The sequence below is a fragment of the Diabrotica undecimpunctata genome, chromosome 1 (genome assembly GCF_040954645.1).
Source record: "Diabrotica undecimpunctata isolate CICGRU chromosome 1, icDiaUnde3, whole genome shotgun sequence".
Classification (NCBI taxonomy): domain Eukaryota; kingdom Metazoa; phylum Arthropoda; class Insecta; order Coleoptera; family Chrysomelidae; genus Diabrotica; species Diabrotica undecimpunctata.
In genome coordinates, this window is record NC_092803.1 from 25,593,463 (window position 1) to 25,615,783 (window position 22,321).

The 22,321-nt window shown below is 33.4% G+C and overlaps 1 protein-coding gene across 11 annotated transcripts in view; it reads right to left on the bottom strand.

The window, feature by feature from the left end:
* LOC140446660 (uncharacterized) overlaps positions 1-21,519 on the bottom strand; it is a 710,626-nt gene extending 689,107 nt beyond the window's left edge. For all 11 annotated transcript variants that reach the window (XM_072539286.1, XM_072539281.1, XM_072539276.1 and 8 more), the window contains exon 1: positions 21,001-21,519. In XM_072539286.1, coding sequence (XP_072395387.1) covers positions 21,001-21,358 — 358 coding nt within the window. In that variant the 5' untranslated portion in view covers positions 21,359-21,519. The remainder of the gene's footprint in view (positions 1-21,000) is intronic.
* Between the last annotated feature and the right edge of the window lie 802 nt (positions 21,520-22,321).

The following is a 22,321-nucleotide window of genomic DNA, read 5'->3' on the forward strand; positions in this document are numbered from 1 at the left end:
CTACGTCTTCTACGATAGTTCTGCATACTGATTATGTACGTACGTTAATCATAAACTATATAGTTTAAAACCATTCTTTTCAAATCAACGGACTGCGAATCTTGAATTACCTCTCTAGAATTTAATATCGTGTGTCTAGATGAATAACTGGTTTGAGTACGATTGTTACATAGCAGACCATTAAAGGTTAAACTGTCGGCTTCTTCATCCACTTTACTTAATTAATTAAAGTATCAGTTTACCCGCAGACCGGCCATTTTCTTGATCTGGAAAATCACTGCATGTATTACCGCGATATGCTCCATCGAACGCAAGAATTTTTATCTGTTCTGATGTGTATGTATGTAGTGTTTTTCCAAGCCGCTAAGTAGCAATAAGAGAAGTCGGTAAAAAAACAGGTAAAAGGATATTGTAATCGATTAATGTGTAGAGATGGGGGGATGTTGAATCTTCGAATATGCAGAAATGGATCGTTATTATAAATTGCTTATTTATTGAGCTTAATCAACTACTACTTCTACTTACCTTTTTCTTAAATCAATTAACTGTATCTTGAATTACCTCGGTTGAATTCAATATCATACCTCTTAAAATCAAGTAACTATCTTAATAACTCGTTCAAGTGAGTCTGATGGAACTTAGGCCATTAAATGTTGGCTTTCTCGTTAACTTTAATTAATTAATGAAAGTATCTGTTTACGCGCAGATCATGAATTTTCTGGAACTGGAAAATCACTGTATATATCGATAGACGTGAACGAACGCAGGAATTTTTATCTGTTCCAATGAGTCTGGGATTTTTTACAAAGCAAATAAGTAGTAACAAGAAAAGTGGATATAAAGCTTGTAGGTAGAATTTGTTATTTTTTATGGTGTAGAGATGGAGGGTACGGATTTTTCAAATATAAAGAAATGGATCGTAGTTATAAATCGCTGATCCACTGAACTGAATTATTAGATAAAACACGTGGCATAAGTTGGTTCCGCTTTTTATTAGTTTTTAAGTGTTATATATTGCCTTTGATCTACTGATCCAGTCCTGTTACGTTTTGTTTACAAATATTCTCAATAATCTAGGATGTCAACATTAAACTCAGAAAACCGGAGAAAAAAGTTAAAACCACCAAAATTAACATCAAAAACCGAACAGACGACAACTGCCAACAGCAACTAAACGCAGAGATAAATAAATTAACTGAAGGAAGCGTTGAATGGGCAGATATGAAAAAAGCCATACTAAAAGCAGGAAAGGAGGTCTTAGGTGAAGAAGAGAAAACCACTAAAAAAGACTGGATGACACCGGAAATAGTTGAGCTAATAACTGAAAAAGGAAAATACAAAAATAAAGATGAAAATAAATATAAAACCATCAAGAATAAAATCAAATATGAAATCAGAAAGGCTAAGGAGGAATAGATGAACAAAGAATGCCAGGAATTGGCAGAGCTCAGCAACAAACATGACACCTCAAACTTACGTAAAACATGAAAGAACTTACAGGCAACACCAGACAAAGAAGAACACTCATAACAAGAGATAATAATGGAGGAATACTTACTGAAGAGAGCAAAATAAAGGAAGTATGGGAATAATATATACGAGTCTCCATGACGAGAGAGAAAATGAACAAGATATAGGTGAAGAAGAACAATACCTACAAATTTTACCCTCAGAAGTAAAGAATGCCCTACAGAATCCAAAACAAGGAAAAGCACCGGGTCCTGATCAAATTCCAGTTGAACTGTTAAAAGCCTTAGATGACGGTAATATAAAGAGACTCACCCGAATTCTCAACCACATATATGTAGAGGGCAACATCCCGGAAGAATGGCTTAAATCGCTATTTTTACCTCTACCAAAAAACAACAATCCCAAATCATGTAATGACTATAGATTGATAAGCCTAATGTGCCACCCTTTAAAGATTCTCTTGAAAATTGTTCAAAACCGAATTTATAAGAAATGTGAGGAGCAGATAGATGAAACGCAGTTTGGCTTCAGAGGAGGCATGGGTACAAGAGAGGCATTATTTGCGTTGACGGTACTCTTGCAGAAATGTCGGGAATATAACAAGAGTGCATATGTATGCTTCATAGACTTTAGGAAGGCCTTTGACCGAGTGCAGCATATGAAGTTAATAGATAAATTAAAAAACATCAATTTAGACAAAAAAGACATTGAGTTTATTAAGGCTATATACTGGAACCAGAAACCAGTAGTAAAGGTGAAATATAGAAACAAATAATATACCGATTGCGACAGGGGTTAGGCAAGGATGCGTCTTATCTCCGACACTTTTCAACGTGTGCTCACAGGTCATATTCAGAAAAGCCTTATGGGAAAGAAAAGAGCGAATAAGAATAGGTGGAGAAATCATAAACACCATGAGATTTGCAGATGACACGGTAATTATGGCTGAGAGTATAGAAGAACTACAAACTTTACTAGATGCAATAAATTAGTGAATGCATTCAAATGGGACTTGACATCAACACAAATAAGACCAAATTTATGATAGTATCAAGGAGTCCAATAAATAATGAACAACTAACTCTTGGTGAACAGCAAATAGAGACAGTGACAAAATTTAAATATCTGGGAGATTACATCAACACAGAATTAGATCCAGACCAAGAGATCAGGGTACAAATAGAAATGGCAAGGGCAGCGTTCTTAAAATTCAAGCAATTGTTCTGTGACAAAAATCTGAATACTGCGCTGAGACTGAGGTTTGTTGAATGTTACGTCTGGTCGCAACTATTGTACGGGGTAGAAACATGAACATTCAAAGCGCAAATAATTAAGAAGGTTGAAGCCTTTGAACTTTGGATATACAGGAGAATGTTGAGAATTCCATGGATTGCCAGGGTCACCAATGAGAAAGTGCTGAGAAGGATGGGCCGAGAAAAAAAATTGTTGAGAACAATAAAAATACGCAAGACTGCATACCTTGGACACATACTAAGAAATGATAAATATAGTCTTCTGCAGGTCATCATGCAGGGTAGAGTCGATGGCAAAAAGGGAATAGGTAGAAAGAGGAAGTCATGGCTGCGAAATATTCGAGACTGGACAAACATAACTGTAGACGAATTATTCAACGTTGCAAAAGACAGAGAAACTTTTAAAAATGTGGTCGCCAATCTCCGTTAATGGGGACGGCATAGGAAGAAGAAGAATCTAGGATATCGTTAAAAGCCACCCAAGAATTGTGATATTTAGATGAAATTCGAAAACAGCATTTTGTCCAGGCAAGTTTTTGTGTATATAAAAACGCATACCTTTTTTATTCTATTAATTTTCCGTTTTGAGTCACGATTTGAAAGACGATTCTACGTATGATCCAGACCCATTTTAGGGTAAGATCCTCCTTTTTGCCTTTGTACTTAACGTTTCCTTCGCATTTTCTCATCTAACTGTGGTTTACATTTGTTCTAGTCCTAGTTCGTCCTAGAGACGATGTCCTAAGTGATTCAATATTGTCTTAGTTAGCTCCTAAGTTATCCAAGTTCGACCTAATTAGAGACGATCTCCTAAGTTATCTTAGTTTCATTCCTGGTTAGAGACGATCTTCCCAGTTCGGTACGGTGTTACTAATAGGGGGCGAATCAAGTCTAATTTAGATTGAGATTATCAACTTTTTATCCTTGACTGCGGAGGAAATTGTAATCCGATTAACCGAGGGCCTAATCTGTTTTGAGTACTTTTTAACTATCGATGAAAAGTGAGTTCTAAGGAAGCCAGGTCAAGAAGTATGATTCTTTCATTTTAAGAAAATCGATCTTAAGAGACTGGATTTATTCAATAGATATAATAATCGAACGATTAAGAAGTTTCTGAGATCATATAAATTTAAAGATATAATAAATGGATACTATCAGCACAATGATATTCATAGATTCACTTGGACCCAACCAACGAGAAATTTAAAATTAATAATCGATTACTGTATATGCAAGAAAAACCCCACAATAAAGTGTAATATTACAATCCATCGAGTAGCTGATTGTAGATCTGATCACTATTTACTTAAAGCGTCACCACGATTTATATTTAAAGGAAGCTAAGGCTAAAATGAAAATAAAAGTTTAATGATACTGCAGGACATTTCAATAAAGAGATATTATCTGCAAGGTTTTAAAAATGAGTCTGCCCAGTTTCTGTATCGAATGAAGTTGAATTTAAAATTACACAATGTTTGTTCCTCCTCTTCATTCCTTGAGCCTTTGTCAGGGAATGGTGAGACTTAGGGTGTAGTGCCTAAAGTAAATTGGGTATACTCGGTTTACTTTTTTTAATAGCCTGTCTTTCATATGAAGCTCTTCCAGAATTGACAGGTTGGTTCGATGTTCCCATATTTTCAAGGCTCTTACTCCTATCTATTTTTTTGAGAATCCATGTTTCAGCTGCGTATCTAGCAATAGGAATAACAGGGCATTAACCAACCTGAGCTTAGTATTCCTTGTTAATATTCGGTCTTTCCATTATTTAATCAATTTAGCTTGAGCGAATCTTGGGATTCGGATACCAAGATCCGGCAGAGAAGGACAATCACAAGACGGCAAGGCCTTCTCGGTCGCCAACAGACGAAGTCCTTGCCAATCTGGTACAAAGAAAACGCTCACGATCTGCACATGAAATGTTAAAACATTATACGAGGCCGGTAAGACTCATAATGCAATCAAGGAGATGGATAGACTATTAATAGACATCATACCAATAAGCAAAATGAGATGGACGAACTCTGGGCAATGTGAAATTAACAATCACCACATATTTTATTCAGGTAACCCCAACGGAAGACACGAAAATGGAGTAGGCATAATCTTAAATCAAGAAACTGCCTTCTTCCTTTGCCCTATCCGTTTCGGACGTTTTCTATTAACAAGGCTATTTTGACTTTGTTTACGGCACCTCTGAACAGTTCGGTCGATGTTAGTCCGAACCATTGTCGCAGGTTATGCATCCATGAGTGTCGTCTTCTTCCCAGTCCCCTCCTACTGTCGATTCTTCCTTGGACAAGAAACTGCCAGACATCTTAAAAACTTTGTACCCATATCGGAAAGAATGCTCCTCCGCCAACTTGATACCTACCCAATAACAAATAACATTATTCAGGTATATGCCCCTAGAGCTGACAAACCAGACGACATAATTAAGGCATTGTATAATGAATTATCCAACACTTGAAACACCTTCCCAAAAAGGATCTAACCTTGATTGTGGGTGATTTAAATGCCAAGATTGGTAGGAGAAAATCGGGAGAATTCATAGAACAGTTTGAGTTTCAAATTAAGAAAAAATCGTGGACAACAAATAATATTCTAGACATGATATACGAGAGGAGAAAGTTCAAAGATCAGGACAAGACATTATACAAAAGAATAGACAAAGATCAAAAAAGCAATCAGAATGGCTAAGGACACACAGCTGAGAGAACAATGTGCGGAAATACCGCCAATATGCACAAACAAATTAAAGAAGCTACAGGCTTATACAAGCCTAGAAGAGCTGAATATTTGACAGACAACCAAGGTATTCCACTACTAAGTGTGGAAGAGATACTACACACTTGGAAGAAATATGTGAAAGTAACATTTGCAGATGAAAGGCAGATTGCCATTAAAGACATAGAATGCCAAACAGGACTCCTGATTACCTTTGAAGAAGTCACGGCAGCTATTAGACTGAACTAAAACTAAAGATGGTAAAGCTGTAGGATCTGACAAATTTTATAGAGAATTCCTGAAACTTATGGACGAGCAAGGAATAAAATGGATAACGACTATATTTAACAAAATATATATAACGGGAAATATTCGTTCGTAACTATACTAAAAGATTAAACGCAAAAACATGCGAAGACTACAGAATAATTAGCCTAATGAGCCACTTACTTAAAACGTTTTTAAAAGTGACACAACAGAATTTATAAAAAAATGTCAAGAACAAGTGTTATGGACACAGTTTGGATTCCGCGATACTTTAGACAGCCAAGAAGCTCTATTCGCTATACAAGTGCTTATTCAAAGGTGCAGAGATGTCAACTGGGATGTATATATTTGTTTTATCGACTACAAAATGGCATTTGATAGAGTAAAATATGACAAGCTCATATCTATCTTGAAAGGAGCGGTTGATAAAGTCTTGCGAATTATATATAATTTAGATAACAACATTGGATATGTTGACGACGCAGTAGATTTTGCATAACGGGACCACTCTACTGGAATAAAACAACGCATAGGGAAAGCAAGATCAGCGTTCGTAAAGAAGAAGTCTCTTTTCAGAAGTCATGATTTACCACTTAATACCAAAATCTCCATCATCAGATGCTCTGTATTTTCTACATTATTACACGGAGTAAAGGCATGGACGCTTCTTTAAAAAGTTCGAGGCCTTTGAGATGTGGTGTTACTTCACCAGTTGTCTTCAAAACCTAAGAAAGTGGTTTAATACGTCTACCGGACTATTCCGAATAACTGCAAGTAAAGTTAGGATAGCTATGCTCATCGCCAAACATCCGGAGTGGATAGGCACCGTAAAAAGAAAAAGAACTAAAGAATAAATTATTTGATTGCATGTTTTTTATTTTTATGATTCCAAAAAGGGTAAAGTCCCTTAATATCTAGCCGGCAGAAATAAATTGATATAGCAGAAAATGAAGAAGTAATAAAAAGATCAGCTTTGTATGTAGTCTGTGTGTAGATGAGAACGGCTACTAAATGCCAGCCCCAGCAAAAGAACTATAGTAAGATAAGAAAATATTTCTAAAATTATATTTAATGTTTTAACGAGAGTGACAAATAATTAAAACATTGCATAAATACGAGTTCTCGATTACACAATCGTTTTAAAAAAGCTAAGTACTTTACGTTAGCTGCCATCGTAATACAAACTGAAATGCCTCAAAACTTGGCGTCTGGATTTTATATATCCTATTTTCAGATAACTTGAAAGCGTTCATATAAACCTTCTTAATAGATAAGTAAGTATGTGTTTATAATACACAACGGATTGCCTTACCTAGGTACTAAATACTTTTAACTTAGTCTAGACACCGACGAGATTAATGATAACTATAGTATATTTGAAGAATAAGCTGGAGTAAATTCTCAGAAAAAAAAACTAAATTGTTAAGCATATTTTAGTACGTGTGGTTTTCTTACAACGTCAATATTTTAGCTTATTTTACGTTGGGTTTGACTATTTAGATAGAAATTTTTTCATGTCACATGGACTATCGTAAAATTTAAATACCTGCTATTGTTAGAACTGTGTAGGCTAGGGTTTTTTCAGCTGGTCATAGACGTACTTTAAGGGTATTACATTATTTGTTTCGGTTTGTTAGATATTTAAACCATTTTCAAAGCATATTATATTTATATAAATCTGTTTATTTTAGTAACGTTATTTATGGTTATTTTTGTCGTTATAATAATGACCCATTAAATAACAAGAAATAAAGAAACTCTTAAAATACATAGGTATTTAGTTAATAGTCTTTTGATAGTTTACATAGAAAAAGTCGATTAGCGAAAGATGGTTTCTGATAAATGTGAACGCTATCTTAAATAGTATAAATTTCGATTTTGTTTGGAAAACCAATGATTAATAAAATAATGGTCTTTAAAGAGTCATTCATTAATATCAGAAAATTTTTGTTTAGTCGATTATAAGCGAGTGAAGAGATCTGACACAGTTGTTTTTTGCAAGAGTGAATAGTGAGTTTATAGAATATGGAATTAACGTGTGATTATACACCAGTTAAAAAATTAAAGTTGAATCATTTATCACTTAACGAAAAGAGTGTTATCCTTATTGTCTACAATTATTTTAAGCAACACAATCCTTCCAATACTGTTGATAGTATAGTTGAAATTTCGTCTAAAGTAATGGGATATTCAAAATCAACTGTATATAACATTTTAAAAGAGGAAAAATCAGCTGGTATAACGCCACCCAAACCGAGACCAGGAAGACCAAAGTTGTCGAAAGTGAATGTGGATGAATTTTTCAAAAATGCAATTCATAGAATGGTCCACTCATTTTTTTTTAACAAACAAATACCAACTTTAGATAAAGTTTTACAAGCCATTACCGACGATCCCGATTTACCCACAATAAGTAGAGACCAACTTTGGAAAGTTTTTCATGAGTTAAACTTTAAGTATAAAAAAGTGGGCAGACAGTCAATGCTTATCGATTCCGAAGAAATTGTGTGTTGGAGACGAGACTACCTCAGAAAAATAAAAAAAAAATGAGGACAGAAAATAAGAACATTTATTATTTAGATGAAACGTGGGTTAATGAAGGGCATACTTTAGGGAGAGTTTGGAAAGACAAAACTATAAAAATATGTCGACAAGCATTTCTGGAAGGATATTCACCTGGTTTCAAGGAACCAACAGGTAAAGGTCGATGATGAATAATTGTTACCCAAATAGGTAGTATGAATGGATTTCTTAAGGAGGGTTTACTTTTGTTTGAATCAAAAAAGACCTGTGATTATCATGAAGAGATGAACGGAGACGTGTTTGAAGAATATTTAGAACAGATGATTGAATTCATACCTAAAAATTCAGTTATTATGATGGACAATGCAAGTTACCACTCTAGATTAGTTGAACGTTTACCAACTACTCAATGGAGGAAAGATGAAATTGCAATGTGGTTAACTTCTAAGAATTTAATCTTTGACAATACAATGACAAAAGCAGAATTATTAGAGCTTGCTAAAATTAATAAACAAAATTATAAAAAATATGTCATTGAGGAAATAGCCAAAAAACGAGGAATCGAAATACTTCGCCTACCACCGTATCATTGCGAGCTAAATCCGATTGAATTAGTATGGGCCGAAGTTAAAAGTAACTTTGCTCGAAATAATACAACTTTTAAATTGTCAGATGTTACTATTCTTTTTCATAAATCAATATCCGAAGTAACGACTGAACATTGGCAAAAATGTATTAATCACGTTATGGATATTGAGAAAAATATGTGGGAGCTTGATCATATAATAGATAGCAGTATGGAACCTATAATAATTCATCCTGGATCGGATAACACTTCGTCTGAAAGAGAATATGAGGAAGCTTAATTTTACATTTGAACCAATTGCCGACAACTTCATTGTTTATTTTTTATTTATTTTTTATTGCTAATATAATTTTCATTCTTATTTCTAATATTATTAGTATTAGGAATATTATTATTTATTAATAGGAATATATAAAAACTTACAGTTTTTGTGTATGTATTTTACGTTTCAGTATAATTTATTGTGTTTTATTATTTTATATTAACTGATAATAGAATTTTTATTCTTTTTATGTATATCTTTTTATTTTAAACCAGTATTGGATTGGATTAATTACTTTGTTCTAAATATCCAAATAAATTTAACGCAAACTTTTCTTTTAAGATTACGTTTTAGTTAGAAGATGTGCACGCCTATGTATTTCGAGGTGCGAAGATTAGTATTCTGAGAATTTACTCCAGCTTATTCTTCAAATATACTATACAGTAGGGCATGCTTAGACGTAATAAAAAACAGTCTACGAGATAGTGTAGCCACATCTTGGTACAGCACAACCAACAATTTTAATGGTCGTTTTTATTAAAAAAACAAAACGTTATAATTCTTAATGCGATTTTTCTGCACTCCTATGACACGCATTCTCTTTAGGCCCCTTTTCAGCGCTTGACAACGAGGCATTTAACACTAGCTTTAAAATTTTAGCTGCATTTTCTCAAAATTACCGCGAGTGCAGTGAATTTTCAATGGTACATTTGCAAACTGTAAGTAAAATACGCATATTTAAACACACCAGGGTAAGTAGTTGTTAATTGTTTAATTGGTTCTTCAGTTACATTATTTAATTAAAGAAGTGATTATAAAAGTGATTCACGCAGGTAAAAAAATAATGTAAATGTTTAATACGTAGAGAAAAGAGAGCTATTGACTCTTCGGATCAGCAGAATTCATTAAGATATACGCCCTAGACGTTGACTCTGCTTACTTCGAGAGCAAAAATATATCTTGTAGTCCTTATACATAGTAAAAATTTAATTTTTCTACAATTAACAGACTGTACCCTAAATTATATCTCGTTTTGAACCCTATAATGTAAACTTAAGCGAAGATGAGAGAGTATTGACTTGCATATACAGAAATGAATCATAATTATGAATCACTGATTCAATGAACTAAACTACTCTTTATAACATACGTCCAGAAGTTAGTTCTTACTAATTATTTACTACTTACACTAATATATTGCTTAAAAAGCGAATTTTATCTTAAAATACCTTGCTTGAATTCAATACAATGCTTTAGAGGCCAATCAAAATCTCAATATCACGTTTGTATGTCATAGTTACTTCGAGACTATTAAAGATTTAACTGCCAACTCCCCCAACTACTGTACTTAATGAATTAAAGCAACTATTTACTGACATAGTAATCGGTGATCTGAACGCAAAAATCGGAAGGGAAGAAATATATCTACCGCACATTGGTAAATATAGTCTCCATAATAATACTAATTCGAATGGACACCGAAAAGTCACCTTCGCAGCCTCAAAGAACATGATCGTAGGAAGCACATGTTTTCTACACAAAAAATACATATGGGGACTTGGACCTCGCCTGATGGATTAACGAACAACCAAATTGATCATGTGATCATAGATGCTAGACACTTCTCCAACCTTATGGATGTCCGCACCTATCGAGGCGCCAATATTGATTCAGATCATTTTGTGGTTGGCACAAGAATTCGGGCTAGAATCTCAAATGCGAAGAAGGAGGGAAGTACCAAAACAAGGCGCCTTAATATTGAACTCCTCAAAAACCCGCAAATGGTAGAAAGGTTTCAAAACTATATCGAAACTAAATACATAACTAAAGAGAATCTAACAATTAGTGAACAATGGGAAATGTGTAAAAATTACATTAAAGACGCAGCAAATAACATTCTAGGGCTGCAAAGACCACCACCACGCAATGAGTGGTTCGATGTTGAGTGCGAGGACATTACAAGAAGAAAGAACAATGCATATAAACTGATGCAGCAATGAAGAACCCAAGAAAAAGAACAAAAATATAAAGATCTCAGAAGAGAAGAGAAGTACATCCATCGGAGAACAAAGTGAACTTATGAAAATAGAATATTGGAATACCTTGAGGCATTTAAAAAGGAAAATCAAACAAGAAAATTCTATAAAAATCTAAATAAAGCAAGAAAATAATTTAAACCAAGGATCGGACTATGTAAGGATAAGGAGGGGCATATACTCAATACAAAAGAAGAACTATTGAAAAGGTGGGTGGAACACAATAAAGAACTGCTTACTATCGAAGTAGAAGATCCAAATCAACCACCCCCAGGAGCAAACAACAATACACCATTGGAGCCTCCATCAATTCAGGAAGTACGGGATGCAATAAAACACCTAAAAAATAATAAATCTCCAGGAAGTGATGGTATACCCGCGGAACTTATTAAATGTGGAGGTGCTACTCTGACTAATCATATATATAAAATCATACTGAGAGCCTGGAATGAGGAACAAATCCCAGAAGAGTGGTGTATTGGGATCGTTTGCCCGCTACACAAAAAGGGCGATGAATTAGAATGTAGAAACTATAGGGGAATATATTTTCGAGTATTTTATATGGTCGCCTAAGTGAATATTTAGAGAAGCTTCTTGGCGAATATCAAAGTGAGTTTAGGCCTGGTCGATAAACAACAGACCAGATCTTTGTGCTAAGGCAAATACTGGAAAAAACCAATGAATTCAATATCGACACATACCATCTTTTCGTAGATTTTAAATCGGCCTATGATAGTGTCCTAAGAAATAAATTGTATGAAGCCATGGATGAATTCCACATCCCCGATAAACTGATAAGATTGGTTAAGGCTACAATGCGTAAAGTTGTATGCAAAGTCGAAATACAGGGCGAACAATCACAGGCATTTGAAACGCATGTTGGGCTGAGATAGGGAGATGCGCTGGCGTGTCTCCTTTTTAACATAGCTTTGGAAAAAGCGGTTGCGGGTGCCCAAATAGACAGCAGAGGAAATATTTTTAATAAATAATCTCAAATTTTGGCATATGCAGATGATGTTGATCTAGTTGCCCGCACAACACGCAAGCTAGAAGAAATGTATAGCACCTTGTCAAACGCCTCAAAAAATATGGGCCTGCAAGTAAATGAAGGTAAAACTAAGATAATGGCATCAGCACCCAACAATAGAGCCAGAAACATCGGCCACTAATTCACGGTTGATAATTCTACCTTTGAAGTGGTGGACAAATTCACATACTTAGGCTCCCTGATCACCAAGGAGAACGTCATGACGGAAGAAATCAAGCGAAGAATAATCCTAGCAAACAAATGCTATTTTGGACTGAGTAGACATATGAGAAGCAGAAACTTAAGCCAAAAAACAAAACAAACCATATACAAAACCCTTATACAACCAGTGTTGACATATGGGTCGGAGACATGGACCATTTCCAAGGCAGATGAAAATCCCCTGCTTATATTTGAACGAAGGATCCTGAGAAGAATATTTGGTGGTATCTGTGAAAATGGTGTTTGGAGAAGGAGGTACAACTACGAGATATATCACAGATATAAACATATATTTGGTGGTAAATACGTAGTATCCTTTATAAAAATAGGAAGACTAAGATGGTCAGGATATCTGGCAAGATCACAGCAGAACAACCCTCCTATAAGAATCCTTATGTCACAACCTGTGGGAAGTAGAAGTAGAGGTAGACCAAAACTCAGATGGAGGGATGGTGTAGATGAGGATGGTAGACAAATAGGCGCAGCAAACTGGCAACAGTTGGCAATGGATAGAACTGACTGGCATAATAGACTTGGGAAGGTCGAGGCTTTTTTATAGGGCTGTAGCACCAATGATGATGATGATTTACTGACATACCGGACATTTTTTCATTCTGAAAAATCACTTTATTTGCAATATTTTTCATTGAAATCAGGAAGTTTTGTCTGTTCTCTCATGTATATTTTAATCTATATTTTTTAAACCAGTAGCATTAAAAAGGTAATTTAAAAGCAAGTAAAAGGATAATGTAATCGTTTAACCTACAGAGATGTGGGAGGTAGTAAATCTTTGGGATTTAGTTACGGACTGTACATAAATCGCATAAAATAAAATCACTAACGTAGATAAATATCAACGAAATATCAATAAAAGGATATTATGGTAGGAAAAAATAATATAAATCTAGTTAAAAGTGCAGTATTAATTTTTGAGTGTGAAATACAGACACGTAAAGCTCTAGAGTGAGGGAATCTATAAAAACAAATCACTATAACTATTATAGGTGCTACAAATACATATATAGACTATAGATCTAGATCTAAAAAACTTTTATATCAACTATTATTGGTCCAAAAATGAATTAGATAACGGTCAAGCCATTAGAAGAGAGCAAAGCATTATGTAAAAGACAGAAAATGTTTATTTGAATTGTAAATCGATATTTAAATCAATTTAAATACCAATCTCAGACACTAATCCTCACCAATCGCTAACACCTCCTTCAAATTATAATATTTATTACACAAATCAACATACGAACCATTTATATCATCTCGAATCGAAAGAAACGATCCCATTTCTGGTTTTTTAATTGAATCGTTATATTTTCGAAACTGGAACGCCCGAGGATGTTTGCTCAACGGTCATGTCTTCATATTTACAATTTCTCGTAATCATAGGAAATTGGCGTTTGAAAGTAAACGTACGAACTGTGTTTTTCTTTTTGTTTTTACAAAGTAGCGTGTACAGAATTAATATGTATTTATTCACTATATTTATAATATTAACCTTATTAAATATTAAACAAATATCTCTTTACTTCACTCTCTTCCTCTTTGATAAAGAGACTTACTAAATAATATAATAATAAAAATTGATGAGAACATAAAATCTAAGAAAAAACACATTCAGGGGAGAGTAAGACAAGGCCATACGATTTGTCCGAAGTTATTCACATAGGCTATACAGGGCGTTTTCAAGCAGCTTTTACTGTGAGGGAGGAAGTGATAGAAATGGTGGAAAAATATATTTCCTCCATAACCTCCATGGGATTTACCAAAGAAAATTCTAAACAATTCTGAAAGGAATCGTTCCGTTTTTGGAGGAATCTGTCCCAAACTGTCAATCAAACCCCTGTCTCGAAACTGACGGCAGTCTTAAGTCATTAACAGAAAATTGCACCAAATACACATAAAAACCACATTCCTTGATAAGGCATGTAGCATAAACGAGGTACTCACAACCCCTATTTTCATCCCACAAAAATTCTATTATTCCATTTTAGATGAGGAAAGACGATGTCATGTCATGTCATAAAGTTGAGCACAGAAAACCAACACGCAGAAGAAGCGAAGAGTCCGCATAACATGGGTTGCGTGGGCACACTTCGAATTGTCCTCAAAAACAATAATATTCCCATAAATCTCAAGTAAAAAGCTTTCAATTTTGGCATCCTTCCAGTGATGACATACGTAGAAACAATTACGTTGACCATAAAACCAATAACAAAATGAGAGTAACACACCGTGTAGTGGAATTACTTATGCTGGAAAAGATCACATTGAAGAAATACGTAGAACAAAAGTTGAGGACGTAATATAACACGCTGCTGCATTGAAGTGGTTTTGAGTAGGACATATTGCCAGAGAAGATGATACCATGTGGACTAAACACATCGTACAGTGCAGACATCGTTACATAGGAGAGGTGTGGATCGACCTCCAAAAAGATGGCTGACCGATGTGAAAGAAAAGTCGGGAAGATAATGGCATTAGGTAGCAAAAGACAAATTAAAATGAAAACGCCATGTGTGAAAAGAACTAATTTATGAATATTTATATTCGACAAGATCCTAGGGAAGAGTTAGCTATACAGCGTTCCACGTTAAGAAAATAACATTGCAGAGATAGGGCCATGTATTTCTTATGGACGATAGAAGCGCAGCGATGCCACGATGAACGCAAGCACGATTCAGGGTTTTATAATTTGTATTTTCGTTTTCACAGACATGAATTAAATTAACGTTTTTTAACGTAATTGACCATTCGAAACAAGAGATGAAAAGTAGCGAAAATGATTTTAATTAAATAAGTAGTATTTACAAAACATAATTTTATTTTATCTTATTTTAATTATAGTAAAGACAGTTTATTTGTATTTCGGTAAGAATATCATATACCATGAATCATAGAAATCAGTAGAAAATATTGCTTAGTTAAATCCTGCACTTTGCCGGCTATTAAAGATTTAAAAGCAAATAAACGGATCGCTTGGAATGCATATATCTAATTACTAATTGCAACTTAAAATAATACGGTGTGCGTATGTCAGTCGAGACTACATAATGATAATAAGGCTTTGTGGTTCTTCAGTTGCTATTCTGACTTTACAGTTAAATGTTAATTGAAATTGGAAATTCGAAAAATATATCGAAAATCTACTAAACTGCATTCCTGAGAGTTTTGGCAACACTGATACCCATAAGCCTAATGTTATTTTCTTAACGTGAAACGCTCTATAGCGAGTTGATAAGAGAGTATCTGGGTGAATTTAAAATTTGAAAGAAATTAAAAGCGGTGTATTAAAATTTGAGAACAATAGTACAAAGATATAAAGTTTTGAAACGTAGTAGTAACAAATTAAATTTATAAATTTGTTTTTGTTTATAAGTTTTGTAAAGTAGTATAGGTTATTTAGTAAAGCGAATCAATATTGGCAGCGGAGAAAAAAATTCGAATTATCCAAAAATTCGAATTAAAAATATATCTACAAAAAACAATGATACCTACAAAAACATCTGCAAATGACAAAAATCAACAATAGTTGACCATTTTTATCGTTTTCAGATTTCAGTTTTCGTTCCTATTGTCCGAATTTTGTCAACCGAAAAAAAAATGGGTTAACAAAATTCGGTAAAGAATACCAATTAAAACATTTGCAAGCTATAAAAATGTCGGTATTGCAGGTGTTCTCATTAATATTTTCGGCCAAATCTTGCCCGAAAAAGGCCAAGTTTGGTTTGTTTTATATGTGTAAACACATTTTTAAGGTGTTTTATTAATATATTTAATTTTTTTGAACAATTTACATTTGTTTTATTTTTTTCTGTCCCTGTTGTATATTTTCACACTCTTATAAGGCTAGGGTATTTCAGAACTCAAAAAGGAACTCCTGATTTTAAACATTAGATTTAAAGTTAGCGTCTGTAATTTAGGTCATTGAGATAATCAGTAACTGTATGTAAATTAAGACTAAAATTTTAATATTATGGTATTCTTTATATATAAAAATCTCGTGGCACGGTGTTTGTCCAAGCTAATATTCAAAAACCACTGAACCGATTGCAATAAAACTTTGTGAAAGTGTATTTGTTGGTTCAACTTAGGAGATAGGATATTTTTTATCTCGATGAATGACCCTTATTTTTTTTAATTGGAAATTTAAAATGTTTTATCCGACTTTACCTCTACAGTTTTAGTTCATTTGATCCATGTAGTTATAAAATATCATAAAATGACGTTTTTATAACTTTTTTTACAAAAAATCGAGATGACTAAATCGATTTGACAAATTTTGGTTTTGAAATATATGAAATTCTAGTAAAGTCTATTAGGTGAGAAAATATGACGAAATTGCAAGGAAAATAGTAATAGTTTTATTTTCTCATACAAACAGTTATATATACTGATCTATACCATATACCATCAGATATAAACTTTTATTAGTTCTATATGAAGTATTTTATAGATTAAAGTATTTAGATTAAAGTTTAATATTTTTAAGATTAAAATATTTTATTCATGACAGAATTATTTGTGTTTAGAATTAAATTTTTTAATGTTTATCATTGTTTATTTACAATAAAAAAAATATTTTTTAACATTTTCTCTGCAATAAAGTTAAAAATTTAAGTTTATGCATTAATTCAATATTAAAATTTAAAATTAAAAAAATATTAGAATCTACTGGAATGATAATAATTTACAGTCGTTGAGTTGCGCCAAATGTAGGCAACTTACAATAAATTATTGTAAAGAACGCTGAAAAATCATTTCACTTAATATTGCCATAAAGTAACGAATAAAATTCAATATTAACATCTCAGATTTAAAGTAATGATTTGAAATGAATTTCATTGTTTTGTGAATTTATTATGTGTTAATTTGATCAATACATTATATGGTGTAAATAAATAAATTTTGATTGGCGGTAATTAGTTTTACTGTACACCAAACAAATGGTGATGGCCCAAAAGCCATATTCCAATAATTTAAACATTAAACCTCTGATTTATAATTTCACGCTGTTTTATTTTGCATGTGTTAGTCGTAAATAATTATTAGTTTACAAGCACTTCCAGTCTATCAAAATGTAACTAAATTTACAAAAAAAAGTAATTGCTAAATTTTGATTTTACTATCATTCCGCCGTTTTTTATTTTATAAATTATTAATAACAATATATATAGTTCAGCTCAACAGGCCTCAAAGGCCTAAGGCTTCAACGGTTTTCTTCCATTTCTTTCTATCTTGTGCTAAATTTTTCCAATCTTGTACCCGCAGCGACTTCAGATCTTCTTTTGCCGACTCCAGCCATTTTCTTCGGGGGCGGCCTCTTTTTCTTTTTGTACCAGCCTCCGTGTTTATTAATTCATTGGGAACTCTTCCTTCCTTCATTCTTGCTATATGTCCGAGCCATCTTAATCTTTGAATTTTAACGAGTCTTGTTATTTTTGGTTGCCCATATATTTGCATTATTTCTTCATTCGTTCTTCTTCGCCAGATGTTCCCCTCTTTTACACCTCCGTATATCCTTCTAAGAATTTTTCGTTGCCATCTATCTAATTTTACTTCCATATCTTTATTTAGTGTCCAGGTCTCGCTAGCATAGAGTACTGTAGGTCGGATAACTGTTGTATAGATTCGTTTTTTGCTGTTCTGGATATTATCTTCCAGCACTCTTACTACCTTTGGCCATTCTTTTTATGATTTCTTGGTTCTCTTCGTTCCTATTTGTTAGTGTCACTCCCAAGTATTCGAATTGACTAACAACTTCAAAGTTATATTCTTTACTTGGGCTTTGTATCTTAAAGGACTGTCCTAGATGATTTTCGTTTCCCCTCATCACCATATATTTTGTTTTTTCTTCGTTTATTTCTAAACCATATTCCCTGGCTATTCTCTCTATTCTAGTAAAGATTTCTCTTAATTCTGCAGGTCTCCTTGTTATTAAGGTACAATGCTACGCATTGATGCCTGTGATGATTATTGTGCCTCTAGTGTAGATGTTACATTCTCGTAAAATCTTCTCTAAGATCAAATTGAAAAAATCTGTTGATAACGGGTCACCTTGTCACAGACCTCTATTGGTGATAAAGCTATCCGAAACCCGTCCTTCTAACATGACTTTACTTTTAGTATCATTGAGTATGCATTTAGTCAGTCTTACTATTTTTGGTGAAAATTTAAAATATTCTAGTGCTTCATATACTTTATTTCTTTTTATAGTATCATATGCCTGTCTAAAATCAATAAACAGCATGTGTAATGTTAGGTTGAATTCGTATGAGCTAGCTAAAATTTGTTTCATTGTAAAAATTTGGTCTATTACCGATCTGTTTGCTCTGAAACCTGCTTGATATTCACCTAGACAATTTTCAACTTTTGTTTTAATTTTATTTCTAATTGATATGGCCAGAATCTTATACACTGTATCTTGTAGAGCTATTCCCCTGTAATTTTTACATTCTGTAACGTCTCCTTTTTTATGCACTGGACATAAGATTGCTTCTTTCCACTGATTGGGTATTTTTCCTTTGATCCACACTTCGCGTATTAACTCAGCAATTTCTTCTTGTACCATTTCGCCACCTTCTTTTAGAAACTCGGCAATGATACCATTTTCACCAGGTGCTTTGTTGTTTTTTAAGGTTTTTATGATCTCTATAATTTCTTCCTTGGTAGGTACTTCTTCATTTACATCTGGGTACCTTACTTCTTCATGTTGTAGTTGCGTTTGTTCTCTTTCATCTTGGTCGTCCGTACATAATATGTTCTCGAAATAATTGGCCCACCTTCTTAATTTTTCATCTGTTCCACCTAACAGATTCCCCTCTTCATCTTTATAATATCTTGATGTGGTTTTGTACTGGGTTCGGTCTCGTTTTATTTCTTGGTAGAAATTCCTGACTTGTTTATGTAAAAAATCTTCTTCAATACGAACTAGTTTCTGCACTAAACTTGACCGCTTCTTCCTTCTACAGATCTTCTTTGCTTCCCGTCTTTTTGTGGCATAAGCTTTTTTACTCCCTTCATTATTTCTTATTATGCTATTTATTCTAGCTTTATTTCGGTCACTAATGGCTTTCTTACAATCCTCATCATACCAATCCGTTTGTTTATATTGTCTGTTTCCTGATAATACTGAGTCGGCTGCTTCTTGATTTTTTTCTTCTAGTTGTACCCATCTGCTTTCTATATCATTTACTGTTGTCTGGCTTTTCAGTTTCTCTTCAATTTGCTGCCTGAATTTTTTCTTAACTTCTCCCTCCTGAAGTAGTGCACCGTTATATCTTTTTATTTTTTTACAACTAGTGTTATTAAATAGTTAGTAAATAATTATTAGTTTATAAGCACTTCCAGTCTATCAAAATGTAACTAAATTTACAAAAAAAAGTAATTGCTAAATTTTGATTTTACTATCATTCCGCCGTTTTTTATTTTATAAATTATTAATAACAATACGCAAATTTAAATTAAGTTTTGTATATTACTTACACTGTTACTTCAGTTTATTTTTATTGGTAATTTTAAGGTCACGTTTATTGTCATAAACTTGTATAAAATATTGGAATAAAATAAAAAAAAAACAGGTGGGTTTTACTTAAAAACTAGCGCTTGAGAAGCACTACTAGTTGACTTGACAATGGCAAGTGCGACCGTGTCGAAACGTCGTCAAAATAATGGTTTTTACCAAAACCAAAATTATTCATTACAAAGTCAAACCCAGAAAACTACAGAAAACATATATATATATATATATATATATATATATATATATATATATATATATATATATATACAGATATATATATATATATATATATATATATATATATATATATATATATATATATATATATATATATATATAATCGTTAATTACGAGAATTCTGCCCGGCCCTTCGATTATATCAATCACAGTATTCAGAATATTAAATCACACTGATTGATGTGTCTTTCCTGGATCTGCAATCATGATCCATCACAATTGACGATTGTAATATAAACGAAATTTATGTTTGTTAAGCAGAATGTATTGCTGAAGGCATCTAGGGTAGAAAAATGTTTGAATGGTTGAATAATATAAATAATATAATATAATAAAAATAAAATATAATAAAATTGAATATATCGTATTTACTTCTCACTTATTTACGCTGGAATAATTATCGATTCTTTTCCTTTTTTCTGCCTATTTTCTCACTATTTATTTCGTGTTGTTCCTCTCTATTTCGTTCCATTGTTAAGATTTGTGTTGTTAAACTTTTATTAGGGGTTCATTTTTCGTTACTCGGTTACTCTTCAATATTTTTACAGTTTACATTATTTCATCATAATTAAAGGTACCTATAAATTTTCACGGTGAAAAGTTTTAAATAACTAATAAATGATTGCTGCACGCCAAAAAAAGTCTTGTCTAAAGTGGTGTACTTGATGTGTCATTTATTGCTATTTGCAGTCGATAAAAATACTTTCAAAAGAGTAACAATTTAACAAATTAAGTATTATTTTTTTCCAAAATTTAATAATAATTGGCGATATTCAATTTGATCTGTTGAACTAAATGTGTAAATGTCAATTTAAAGTTTATTATTGTTATATATAACAAGGAATTATTGTTTACTAACCTGCAGGACATACACATTCTGGCACGTCTCTCAGCCTTCTTCCATCGTTGGGCACGTCCCTCAGCACCCTCCTCTTGAGGTGATAAACAGCTTCCCTACGATACCTCTCGAACAATCCCTCCATGCCCTTTTCCGGCGAGTCGGACCTCAGCTCTAGATAAGCAACTCTGTCTTCCAGAAGGGTCAAGCGACCCTTCATGTCGAACTCTCGCCACACCGACGAAGAAACACTCACAAGACACAAAACACACATCACTAGGTTTATGCCGATGTTGCAGGAAGGTTTGAGCGGTGGTTGCGGCTTCTTCGCCTGCTGCTGCGGCCCCCTGGGGGCAGCACCTAAGGAGTCTTTGTCCATGGCCTAAATTCTATAAACTACCATTATTCTTAAGATCACTACCACTGGGTTTGTTACGCCAGAGGGGTGGTCATGTGTTTCGCGGACGCGATTTCCTCCGCAGCGTGTTTTACTGATCGAGGGCTCGGGAGTCTGCGTGCTGTCCGCTCTCTTTGGCTGTCGCGGTGTAACTGACGGTGGGAATTTTGGAATTTTATGCGCTATGTCCGTACTGCCGATGTGAGCATCTAGTGTAGCGCTGCTATAGGGATGAACAACTTTTTATTATTAGAAAAAAACAGGGGTGAGTGTTCTTCGTTTTTATTATATACAGAAATATATTTAATAATTCTAATACAAAATCTCTACAACTGAATTGCATTTAGATCTAGAAAAAGTTTTAATTATACACAGAGTCGTAATTTTTTATACATGAGTGATTACTGATCGTGATCTGATACTATTTTTGCTGAAATTTCGTCTGTGGTTATAATACACATTATTATCAAAGACGATTCGGCAATGGACGAAGTTGCTGTTGCAGTTTTACAATTTTAGTTTTACAAGTTTCGGTGTTAAATGAGGAATGTACGGTAGTGATGGTAATCCTGTTATTGGACTATTTGTTGGTATATTGATTAGTGAATGGTTTGTCGATGTTGTTTGTTCTATTTGTTGATTTTGACTTGTATTTGTGGAAGTGGAATCACATTCATGTAGTACTAAAGATTAGTCTGTTTAATAATCTGTTTCGGTATGAATTTTCTAATATTTTATTTTTTTAAACCCACAACTATATATATTTTTTTTATATATGACTACTGTATGTGACAACTTTATGACTCTGTTTTTTAGTTCATAACCAAACAAATTATTAAACAAACTAATTTATGTACTAGATACCATATCTACAACCAGAAGTCACAACCAAATAATAGAACAAACAACGTCGACAAACCATTCACTAAACAATACAACAACAAA